This window comes from Tripterygium wilfordii, chromosome 4 (genome assembly GCF_013401445.1).
Source record: "Tripterygium wilfordii isolate XIE 37 chromosome 4, ASM1340144v1, whole genome shotgun sequence".
Lineage (NCBI taxonomy): Eukaryota > Viridiplantae > Streptophyta > Magnoliopsida > Celastrales > Celastraceae > Tripterygium > Tripterygium wilfordii.
In genome coordinates this window covers 13,635,842-13,648,921 of record NC_052235.1, presented here as the reverse complement: position 1 = coordinate 13,648,921, position 13,080 = coordinate 13,635,842, and the positions used below count along the sequence as shown (strand labels likewise).

At 34.3% G+C, this 13,080-nt stretch overlaps 2 protein-coding genes across 2 annotated transcripts; both read right to left on the bottom strand.

Moving 5' to 3' along the window:
- Positions 1 to 815: 815 nt before the first annotated feature.
- LOC119997693 (DNA repair protein XRCC3 homolog) lies at positions 816 to 2,149 on the bottom strand. Its single transcript, XM_038844863.1, has one exon. It carries the CDS (start codon positions 2,105 to 2,107, stop codon positions 1,199 to 1,201), a length of 909 nt encoding a protein of 302 aa, XP_038700791.1. The 5' UTR covers positions 2,108 to 2,149; the 3' UTR covers positions 816 to 1,198.
- Positions 2,150 to 7,851: 5,702 nt separating this feature from the next.
- On the bottom strand, positions 7,852 to 8,574 carry LOC119996991. Its single transcript, XM_038843766.1, has one exon. The coding sequence runs from the start codon at positions 8,572 to 8,574 to the stop codon at positions 7,852 to 7,854; it is 723 nt and encodes a 240-aa protein (XP_038699694.1).
- Between the last annotated feature and the right edge of the window lie 4,506 nt (positions 8,575 to 13,080).

The window sequence follows — 13,080 nt, the reverse complement described above, 5'->3', positions numbered from 1 at the left end:
TCAATGAAGATGGAGCTCAATGCTTATTCTTGTTGTGAGATAGATAGGCAATTATTATCTGTCTTTCTGTATAGTGGGAATGTGAGCAGAACATCTTCTTTGATTGTAATTTTGCACCTGGAGTGGCATCCCTAGTGAGGGAGGGCGAAACAAGCTGCTAAGTTCATAAAAAACTGGAATCTCCACATTGTAATGGAGCAGAGGACCTCACAAGCTGGATATGTCTAGGGAAGCAGTTCTTTGAGTTTCAGTAAATCAAAGAGGAAGAAAGGATTCAGTTAGTACTTAGTACAATATCATTTGGAGAAAGATGCAACGTTATGATGCCAGTTGCGGGGTTTTTGGGGAAGTGGTCTTGGGAGAGAAGCTTGGGATGTCAGATGTGGGATTTTAGGGGATTTTAAGAAATATTTACTGCCCAAAATACCTCTACCTCCAAAAGCCTCTCACAAAATCCTCCTCCCAAGCAAGGTTATAGCCTTTGGTTTTGGTTAATTTAGAACTGACTCATCTAATCCATGGACTCAGTTACTGAGGTGAACCAAACCCTCAGTCGATTTTTGTTGACAGAATTTAGTCATATCAATGCCTAGCCGGTTTTGTGCAAGACATTCCCACTGAAAGCAAGTATTTCCAGGGTTGTATAACAATGGGAAAACCAAAATCTAAGGGAACAAAGAAATGTCTAGCAACTTACTGAATCAAGAACAGATTTAGTGAATTGCACAGATTATGCATGGACTGTTTTCTTATTCAGTATCTCACCACATGAAAGGTAAAAGGGGATGAAATGACATAGGAAACAATTATTGTAATATTATTATTTTTTAATTTGAATTTACAAATGAACTTACTGTCTTCCAAGGATCAGTGTACTTCAATGCTTCGGGTCCTTACTCAAATTAGAAAATTTACAAGAAAAAAAAATCTAGAAAAGAGCCTTGTATTGTATGCATCAAAATCCAGAAAAGAGGCTTGCATTGTTTGCATCAAAATTAACAAATTTACAAGAAAATAAAATCTAAACAAGCCTATCTTTGGCTCTTAGCTACTATCAATGTAAAACAACTTAAAACAAAAACAAATAACAAAACTTTTAAGAGGAAGAAGGGAGAGCCATACATACTGTACTCTTTGAAAGTCCAATCATAAGTTCAACCCAAACTCAGCACCGCTACCTTCAGAAGATCTTATATTATTATCTTCTTTCAACTCCAAAAACGCCATCTCTCGTGATCTCAAACTCACATGATGTATCAGGCAAATGAGGTGCAAAAATCACATGAAGAAACCTCGTTGTTCGCCTACACAAGTTATGACCATCACTGCAATCCACCAATGCATCGTCTTCTCGAACAATCTCCTCCTCCCTAGACAGGAACAGCCTTGAATTCACACAATTGGCCCATGCCAGCCCCAGAGCAGCACAAACCCGTCTACCTGATGAGTACAAAGCTCCCAAATTCCCAACTCTGACCCCATTTATCCCCTCACTTGGTCCCATAAAATCAACAACCTGATTAGTCACTACAACAGCCAAACTAAACCTTTTAGCCAATGCCTTCAATTTTCCGGATATCTTGAAAAACAGCGCCGACCTCCGCTTAAGTTCCCTCGGAGTGTTATCAAACTCGGATCTAAATAGTGCCGCGATTGAGTCAATCACAATTAGCTTAACGGGCAGTTGGGTATTCCTGTTCACAAGAAAAGACTCTATCTTGGACATTATATCGAGCAATTGGTCTGCAGTGTGTATGCTATGTACATATAGATGATCACATGGATTGTAATTTACGCCGTTATAAAGGCGATTGTACAGAGAGCAAAAGGAATGGGAAAGTTGATGAAGTCGGCGAAAGGGAAATGGGAATTCCGTGTGGAGATAGAGAGAAGAGGCAGCAAGGCCGCCGTGTGAGACAGGGAGCTGGAAGTGGAGGGCGATTTGGAGGCAGAGTTGGGTCTTGCCGGAACCGCTTTCCGCTACAATCTCGGTGATGGAATTGCACGGCACTCCGCCTCCTAGCGATCGGTCGAGGATGGGGCAGCCAAGGGTGCATTTTTGGGTGGATAGTGGTCCATTTAGGAGGTTTTCTGGTGTGATTGCCATTGAGAGGGAAATTTTGTGGCAAAACTTTATGAATTTTGTATTTGTTGACGCTAAAATAGATACTGTTTATAATTTCCAAATTAAAGATGAACTTTACCTTACTAAAAACTAAAAAGAAAGATTTTTTTTATATAATTTATCATCTGATCTTCATCATCTTGAACTTGCACACTTCATTGGCATTGAAGCAATTAGTGTACATATAAATGCAATCTATGAGTAATTGAATTGGGTATAGAGAAATCGTTCTAACCGGAGAATCATTAAATTGTCACCTAATCACTCTATGGTTGGCATCGATGGTGAGTTTAGGGATGGCAACGGGTCGGGTACCCTTCCAATTAGTGAATATCAAAACCGTTTCTATTTAAGGTAACTAATACCAAAACCTTTCCAAAACAGTGTAAAAAACCATTTAAATTTCCAAACCGAAATCATTCCATAACCGTTTAGCATCGGGTACCCGTTTATCATTTAAATTTTTAATTTTTTTAAATTTTCTATAAATGTATAATTCAATTTCTTAAAAAATAATATGACTTATCATGTTATTATAGTTTGAATGTATAATATATAATTCTATTATATTATTGTATTTAATATACTTGATCATGTTAAAATTTAGCATCCTAATAATATACTTTTATAAAGATGATTTATAATGTTATTACTATAATTTACTTTTTTAATTAAACTGTACCCTAAATTCGGCATCAAAAACCAAACCTGACCCTAAATCATAACGGATTTGAAAATCAAAACCAAAACCGTTTCCAAACCCTATATGATCGGTTTTCGAGTTTTAAATGGATCAGTTATCCTATGAATAGTGCTCGGATCGGTTTTTTTGGCCATCCCTAGGTAAGTTTGATTGTTGGACCATATGTCCTACGTGTGTGATTTTGATGATATAATTCATTGGGTGCTATTTGATTATATGTTGAATTGCGATGAATTTGAATGAGCTTGGATGAATAAAATGCTTGTGAAATGTTGCTTGAGCATGCTAAGTGCTAGGCTTGTGCCTAATATGTGAAAAAGACCTAGCCAATCAATTGCCTAAGGCATCGTTAGAGTTCCAGAGATCTAACCGATCGATCGCCTATTAAATGAGATCAATCTCCTATGAGAGGAGATCAAGCTACTTTAGATAGTGAAATTTCAGTTTTGTACTCATTGAATGATTTGCTTCATTACTTTATCAAATGTTGTCGGATATTGGACTATGCTTAATTTGATTTATCATACATGATTTATAGTTTACTGAAACTACATAAATTGATTATGATTGACTTAAGTGCACTTCGTTGAAGTTATTCTGAGTTTGCATAAAAATTGTGGAGTTCTATCTCCTATTTCTTTGTAGGTACAATCATTTGATCATTAGATAAAGATTATGACTAACTTGGAGAGTGCTTGACTCGCGGCAACCCAAGAATGGGCTTGGAGATCAAGGCTTTGCTAGGAAAATCCGAGTGCTCAGTAATCATTCGCTAAGGAAGATTTAATTGAGCTTAATGGAACTAACCTTATGACTATTATCTTCGAATATATTGGAGCTACCATTTATCTATCTCAATTGATGAAATTTATCTGTGCATATAGTGCAAGCTTTGGCCTGATTTCATGAGGTCTTGAAAAATATGAGTTGTATGCATGAAACGAGCTGGACCGAGCATAATGTGCATGAAAATGGTCTTGGAAAATGTTGGAAATTAAGGCGCCTAGGTAGTGTCTCACACAGGAAGCGAGTCCTTTTGAATTTTGATGCTCAAATTAATGGTGAGGATTTAATGAGTTTTTGATCAAACGGTAAGAACTTCTTGCTGAACATAGAAGGTAAAGATGAAGATTTGGTTTTGATCTAAGGGTTGGATTTAATTTGCCAGAGTTTGCTGAGACAAAAGGAGTCCTTCCTCTTCCATCCATGGATAAGCTTGCTTTTTGCGAGAAAAGAAACCATCTTTGCTCTCAGTCTACCAAGCTTTCAAGCTATCATTTACCTAATCTTGCTTCTACCCGACCCGCATACATCCCTCGTCAACTTGCTTTTGCAAAGAGGGAGTGCTTCTCTTTCAGATCAGTAAAATCCTCATTTGTTCTTCATTTCATTCATATTCAAGAGGTTATCCACTATATTTGAGAGAGTTCCTCACTTGTATTATCTAAGTGCTATCCTTGAGCGAACCCATTTGTATCCATACTTATAGAACTCACTTTATTGGACTTGTGTGTCAAGACACTTGCTTGAGGTTGATTTGTGTGCTTTACTTGCCAATATTTGCGTTCTTACATTTTGTCAAGTGCTTACTCGTACCTTGTATTCCACTCAACTTCTATTACATACATTAATGCATTGATCGAAATTGACTAGCTAGGAGGACCATTTAGAGACCAATCCTTGCTTGTGTTATGGTATTTAGTATTAACGTGGTTTAAATTGGATTAGATGTTTCTATTTAAAATTCGGGGATACATTAATTCACCCCGTCTCGTGTAGGCCTAGCTCCCTCAGATCAAGTGGGTCAGATTTTTTTTAACCGCGAACGACATCATACAAGTTTATCATTTGATATCCAATATGAGTCTAAACTCAGACTGCTAGGCTCGCACGCGTAGAAAATTTTCACTTAACGACATAATAAGTTTGGTTAAAACTCAATACATGACCAAAAAATAAGTGAGTCAAACCCATCATAGCGTTAAATCTCTATAAATGTTGTCGTAAAAACTTCCATTATAACCTTCCAATTTTCCGAACAATCGGGCCAAATATTATGTTGCCTGTAAACATTAACAGCTGACCAACTTAATTGGCGATCCTATCTATCAATCTCCTAACTTCTTTAATACGGTGACGTGTTGACGTCCACAATCTAGAAAAATATGTTTTAATTTAACTATTTTTGATAGAAATGACCATGAAAGAAACTTTCCTCACAAACTTTAATCAAGAAATTACTACTTAATTTTTTTTTGACATAATTTAAGTACCACATCATGTAATTAATTAACATATAAGGGAAAAAGAAATTGTGGCAATATAATATTGAAATAATCGTATCATCATTTGATTGAAAACGATAATGTTAATTACCAGTGAATTATGCTCATCATTCCCACCCAATCTTGTCGTTAACTTTATAATGCATGCATTAGCATTAAATAAAGCAATGCCACTTTTAAAATGTGGCTTGCATGCTAAGTAAGTAATTTCTTAAATTCTACTTTAACAAAAAATTAATATCCGCATGATTATCGTATATAGGCATTATTAATCCTTGAGAGTAATTAGGGGTGGTAAAACTATGTCAGGTCCAGACGACGGAATTTGTTCGACCCCTATTAAACCAAGTTTAAACATAAGTTATATGTCCGAACTCCGAGTCACAACATAAAATTTTTATCCTGTTTAAAACCGGGTCCGGATCCAAATACATAAATCTTGTGTCCGATTTACTTGACCAGATCCTAACTTAGATTATGTTATTGTTCGGTTTACTTGTTCGAATTTAAACCAATACGAATTTGGTTAATTAAGTACGCCCAAAATCAAATCCGGGTTAGGATCCGAATATATAAATATTTGCAAACACGTGATGTTGTGCGACCCGAAATTGACTCAGAATTAATTTTTTGCCACCCCTGAGAGTAATATTAATATTTCCAAATTAAGGTAGACAATATTGGTCATATATTAATTCTCATGCATTAAATGCACTCCAAAAATAAGTAGTTACGTTAAAACTAGTATTAAATTTATTTGAATTTGAAGGGCAAAAAGAAATCATCTAGGGTTGGTGAATATGATTTGAACACATCTTGGTAGGAGATATGTAAATTTCAAACTTTCATAAATATATTGAGTCCACTAACTTAAAGTTACTATTAATATCATGATTTACTAAATGAAAGCAACACTACGACACTACTTGATTTATTGCTTCATGGCTTTAGTTTTCTTTACTTGTGAAGTGGATTTAAGTACAAAGAAATTTGTAATAATATGGCTTGTTTGTCAAGCTCCATAGAAGATAATCTATATATAGTTAATCATTCGTATTTATGAAGTTGTGTATAATAAGGCATATATAATTATGAAAATTAAACACAAGGCATGGTATCATAATAATGACAATAATAAAAGAAAAAAGGCTGGTAAAAGACAAGTAAAAGGTTTTGGACGTGGACATTGAATATGTAAATATATCACCTATGTGTAATTTTTTTTAACATAGGAACCCGCTGTCATTATTGTTCGTATATGCACTGGGTGTTCGCTCAATATGTAGCATAGAAATCACGCCTGCTAGACAAACACGTGATAATTTCATGTATGAACTCGGGAAGAAATTGGATCAACGACCTCCAATGGAGAGAAGACTTTCTCCTAATCATTAGGACAAGAGTTAGATTCCTATACCTTATGTATATATGTGTATTTACCTAATTTAACAATAAAATTTATTGACGACTAAAATTTTCAAAAGTAAGCAACTCCTATTCAAAATGTCAACAAACTATCATTTACGGAACTTATATTGTCAAATTTTCTATGAGATATAATTAAAAACATCAATTATAAAGTTAAGGGATAAAATTCAAAAGAAAAAAGAAAAAGAAAGGATCAAATTGCATAGTTACTAATTGTAGATATGAACATTGTCTAAAATAATTATAAAATAAATAAAAAGGCAATTAAAAGTAAGTTCATCTTACGTACGGGAACTAATTCTTGAAATAATTAATAACCAAAGTAATTGATCTAATGTTACGTACGTAAGCAGACAAAATGGATTGTAGAATAAACTAATTGATAATTAATAGTAATTAATAATTAATATGGTTCGTAAGCAGGCCCGCTGTCATCGGATTTTTGATATTATAAAAAAATAGTATTTTTGAAATTTTTTTTATAAATGTGTAGTATTATGTCTAACGAAATAACGAATCTAATTATGTATATTTCGTTCGAAATAAAAATTAAATTTAACATAAAAAAAAACAATTTTATATTGTCTAACATAAACTTAAAACATTCGATGTTTCAATCGCAACGAATTTAACTTTTATTTCGAATAAAATTATTGTTAGATTTGTTAATCCGAATAGTACTACACATTTATTTATGATTTATTAAAAAATCGCTAAAATGTTTGGACCCCCCTTGGGGAAACAGCGGGGTCTGCTGTCCTATCCTAAATAGCTGTTAATTTCTCCACCTGGAGAGGCTGAGACGACAAAGTGTACATGAGAATAATATTGCCGGACAAATTCATACATTTATATCATGCACCAACTCAACTCCATCACAAAAAACAAAAACCAAAAACAAAACCCCAAAACTGCTGCATATATATATATATATATAGTGTCAATATTTATGTCGCTGTCGGCAATCTCGTGATCACCATTGATTTCTCACCCAACCAACAAAAACCCAGAAGATTAAACATCATTCTCTACTGTACACACAACAATACCATTACCATGCCTTTTACTCCACGTGAAAACCAACATGATAAACATCCCAAGCATTTTGATATCCCAATTATCCCAGCTGCTGTGCTGGACGTACATGATTCAAGTGAATTCATGAGCGTTACATATCCCACATGATGCATGAAATCTCGTATGTGCAATTCAGTAATTGGGATAACTAGGATATCAATTGCTGGAACACCTATCATTACTGACGTTAAAAACTCCTTTCATGTAAGTATACACAATGTAGAATGACCATATTATCCCTGCCAAGCAAACGGCGTCGTTGCTACAGCCACGCTAGCATGATCCTTGCAGCTCAGTAGTTTGATGAGCCTGTATGAGCCCTTGCCGATACCATAGCTCTGGCGGCTGACTGTAGAAGTATTGTTGCTATTATTATCAATTACCGGCGGGAATAGAGCTGACGGGTTTTGTCTGGATTGTCGATTCTTGATATCCGTCAGCTCCATGTGTGTCGGAATCTTGGCCATGCCAAACATGAACACATAGTACCATCTAGGAGGCTTCGGTGCCGGCTTCTTCGTGGACGAGATTCTTTCCATCATTTCTTTTTGTTTGCGGTGATCGAGGGAGCCGCTGTTTCTCATGAGCTTGAGCTTTGCTTTGGTGCTGCTCGATCGAGGCGTTTGGATTTCGGAGAGGGATTTAGAGCGTTTGAGATTAATAAAGTCCGTCATCTTCTTGTTGTCTTGCGTGATTGGTTTGGCGGTGGAGGAGTAGTGATCTTTCGGAGGTAAAAGTTTGCCGGAGAGAATGATTTCTTCGGCGGGGCACATGTCGACGGGGAAGTTGTTGAAGAATTCGAACAAGTCGGAGGATGATCGCCGCGGAGTACTGTGATTGCCATGATTGTTGATGTTGTTGTTGTCAAGTGGGAGGTCGCGAAGGGAGAGAGTCTCCTCTGCTTCTTCTTCTTCTTCTTCTTGTTCTGGGTTGTGAAGATTGAAGTGTTCTCCCATATTTGTTTTTTTGTGTGAGAAGAGAGAGAGAGCAAATGACTGTGTAGAAGAGAAGATTCTATGAGAAGAGGGCTAAAAGGAGAGAGTATGTATATATATTGAGAAAGAGCCAATGAGAGATAAAAATAAACAAAAGAATAAAATAAATTAATAATAATAATTACATTGTTTTTTTAATTTTAATTTTTGTTTTTATAATATATAGGTGGCTCCAAGGGTTATTGTTTTTCAGAGCTTCTAGAAGGTGGGAGGATTTGAGAAAAGAAGGTAGAGAAAGTCATCTAGAAAGATGAATTCAAAGTCAAGACAAAAGAAAATCCAAATGGAGAGAATTAAAAGCTTTGTAACTTCAAATGAAACTATTTATTGTTTAGTGGACCAAATATTTACTCTAATGGACCCACATTTAAATTTGAAACCTTATACAAATTTGTAAAATTAGTCATCTTGCAAATATATACACTTAATTTAATTATTTTTCTTTTTATTGTGCCGACCATCGAAGTTATTCCGGTTGGTTTTAAACCCAATGAAGGGATCTATATATAAGTCAAATGTTCTGTACGCATCGCATAAGCGCATTGACTTTCTGAAAATCTAAAAATCTACTTGAGTTACTAATCTAAATTGAAAAATGTTGAAATTTGGATAACTAAATTAAAATATTTGAACGTTCGTGAGTTGAAACATGAAAAATCTTTCAATGTTGAAAAGTCGTATTAACCCCATGGATGTGTGTGTTCGATTAGATTTTGTGCAGACTCGATTTTATATCGAATTGTGTTTTTATGTTTTAGGTCATTCATTTTAAGGTATAATTTTTTCTTGAATCACACTCAAAATCAAAAAGGTTCTTTCAAATAAATACTTGTATTTAAGGGGAATGGCCTAAATTAGTGAATTAGTTTGAGATAGAGATAAGAGGGAGAGAACTATGCTAGTACGACGTCGTTTTACCATATATTTGAATATTCAAACAATATCTTGCATACCATTGTTTAGGTCGGCGAGTTGGGTAATAAACCACTAGAAGGAAGAGGGATTCTCAAGTGCGGGATCCCACACTTTATTTAAAGTGCGGCATCCATCTAACACCATTCATGCGTGGGCCCCATCACATGTGGGGATCACACTTACACATAATGAATGGTGTTAGATGGATCCCTTATTTTAAATAAAGTGAGGGATCCCTCACTTGAGAATTTTCACTAGAAGGAAAACCCTTTTATCAACAACATTTGCGAATCAAATACCTAACACGTCAATTCATTTGTGGTAACCAAAGATGAATGATTTTACTTTCTCACCTTACCATATACACCACGTGATACATTACATAATGCTTTTTATCTTCTTCTAGAAGCTTTTAACTCATATCATTACATAAGAATTTTATGTTAATTGGATGACAATTGGATTGCAATGCTCTCCTTTTGTCCATTCCTTACAAATCTTGCCGTCTGATTTTCCACTAAGTGTGGAGGAACCAAGAATAGTTCTACTTGTTTTTACTTAATTTATGTGCTTAATTTCTCAATTCTACCTTTTGTTTTCTTTTGGGTATGTTTATATTCCTTTTCTTATTGCTGCAAGGAAAGACAGATCTATATCATTGGTCTAGCTAGGCATAGCTGGATATTAAGGGGGCATTTGGTTGGCATTTAGAGGATGTGATCGGAGTGAGAATTGCTCATTCCCTTGTTTGGTTGATTTTAAGAGGATGAAATCACAAACTCATTTCACCCTTTATTCTTCCTTGTGGAGGCTTTTCTCCACGAGGGAGAATGAGTTTTAACAAAAATGATAAAAATCTCAGTAATAACCATTCCAGAAACATCCCAACAATGTGTGGTAAACATTCATTGGACGTAGTTTTCAATGAGCCCCTTGTTATGATGTAACCACACCCAATGAATACATGTCACACACTACTGGAAAACTTTTGGGATAGTTATTACTACATAAGGCTATAGTACCCTTATCTTAATATTATTTTTATTTTTTAGAAAATAAAAGGGTAATATGAAAATTATAGTAATAAAATCTTCACACTCATACTCATTATTTATTTCATATCAAATACGGTCATGCTCTCCTCATAGTCCCACACTCATTTCCACACTCACCTCACACATATCTCATGCTCGCCTCACACTCATTCAATTATGAACCAAATGTCCCGTAAATTATGGTTGGCCTGAGTGTTCACAAGAATTGGGTTGGGAAGGACAAAAAAAATTGTCTACCTTTATGTTTGTAGAGGTGTTCTTAGAAAAGTTTCAAGGTTGTATGTTACTTAGAATATCTATCTCATGATGAAATGAGGCAACCATCCTGAACGCCAGCCAATACTCGCATTAAGCAGCCCCTTAAATCATTTCAATCATTCAATGAAAATGTGGTTCAAAATGTTTTTTTTTTTTTTTCTCATCATGAGATATAATTTCCACTCTGTTTTTGAAGTGTTTGCATTCTGTGTTCTGATAAGAATCCTCCATAGTACACGAAATTTACTTATAAATGCCAAAGCTAATTCTTCTTTACTCAGCAACTAAACAATCTAGTTTTACTTCTGGGGATCAAACTGCAGCATTCTGTCTATGAAAAAATGGCAGCGTTCTCATTGTAAAATTGACTTGTAGTTTGGTCCAAGATTTGAATTCACTGGGGGCACAACTAAGTAGCGAGGGTCCAAGGCAGCGTCTCCAGAAATTTTTTTTTGAGTTATATATATGACACGAAGATTAGAGTTTAAAGAAATAAAACATTACGCATTTATTTATCATAGTTGTTTTCTATTACGAAATGATTAGTAATAGATTCAAACAACTCTTTTTTATGAAATATACAAGACATTTATTTAAAATTGGTCATTAATCTGATTGCATAAATCCATTTTATAATGTTCATTCTTGAAAAGTTTCTTTTTCACTCGTTGTTACTCTAGGCAAAATTAATGGTAACTTCATAAGTCCATACACCAAGTAAATAGAGATGCTTCTTTATTTACACTAACAATCTAAAAAGATCGCCAAACCCCCCAACTGATTAAATATGTCATAGGTTCGCATCCAATGTTTATATCTAGTTGATACTCAATAGTTATACACATTTCTTCAATGATAAATAAGGTTGTCTACCGTGTATGCATTCCTTTTGAGTGTGTTTGGATTGAGGGATTTGGGGGAAGGGAAGAGATAGAAGGGAAATAGAGTTTTTTTCTAATTCTTTTTGTTTGGATAATTTATAAAAAATTAAGGAAAGTTAGTTGAAGAGAATTGGAGAGAATTCATGAAATTTTTGTCAAAATTCTTTCTCACCAAAATAGAGTCATTTGGAGGGAAGAAATGACTAATTAAGTTATTTATAAATTAAAAACTTATTCTATCCTTATACATAATACTTTAACATAAAAATAAGGATAAATTAATAAATTAAACTAATTTTCTTTCATTTCTTTTTTATCTATCCAAATATGAGAGAAAATAAATATTATTCATTCTCTTTCTCTTCCCTTTTCTTTCTTTCTCTTTTCTTCCCTCCCCTTCCCTTCCCTTCCCTTCCCCTTCTTCCAAATCCCTCAATCTAAACACACTCTTAAGCTGGGGTAATAAAGATCAAGGTTGGGAGACTAGGCTATTTGGCTATAATGGCTCAATGGGTTAGAATATAAAATATTTTTAGAGAAATTTATCTACACACCACAAAAACACTATTTTTACACTGCTTTTTGAACATGATAAGTTTACACAAAAAAAATTATAAATCTACACATAAAATTATGATGAAAATATCAATTTACCCTTGATATGTAAAATATTAGAAATTCTATTGTTAAGTTTACACACATATTGTCTTTTTAACCCAAAATTCATCTTCACACTCTCTTACCGATTTAACCACTGCCCAGACGATTGCTGCCATTGATTCTCCACACTAGATTCGAAGTTCATTTCCAACCAAGAAGTGTCGACTTGCAATTTCGACCAAGAAAAAGCCCAATATCAAGGTCAAACAATCATAGATTGAGTAGATAAAAAGACTCTTGATTTGTAAATCTCTCTAATATGTATATTACTTCTGAAAATCTCTCAAATCAAACAAAATCGGTAAAATAATTGTTACATAACATTAGTGGTTGTGTATAATTTTACTCCATGCACTGATTTTTTGTGTTAAAAACCATTGAAACAAAAGTCAATAAACCAGGTTCGATTTTCTCTCTAGAAATCAGTAGGGTCATGTTGTTTATCTTCTAGAAAAACGATAGGGCTTACGACATGATTGTGTTGTTTTTTTTTCTTCAGAAAAACAACATCCTCCTATTGTTCTTTCCCTTCGAAAAAATCTGGTGCAAACTAAATAGTCTCTAATTAAATATGTAAAATATTGTTTATTTTAAAATTTAAATTTAAGAGTTAATATGTCATTATATACGAGGATATTTATATAAACTACAAAAAATTAAAAAGTGATATAAATATAATGTTTTTGTGGTGTGTAGAT

Coding starts and splice junctions, on each gene's coding strand:
- LOC119996991 (XM_038843766.1), bottom strand. CDS start 8,574: ATGGGAGAACACTTCAATCTTCACAACCCAGAACAAGAAGAAGAAGAA.
- LOC119997693 (XM_038844863.1), bottom strand. CDS start 2,107: ATGGCAATCACACCAGAAAACCTCCTAAATGGACCACTATCCACCCAA.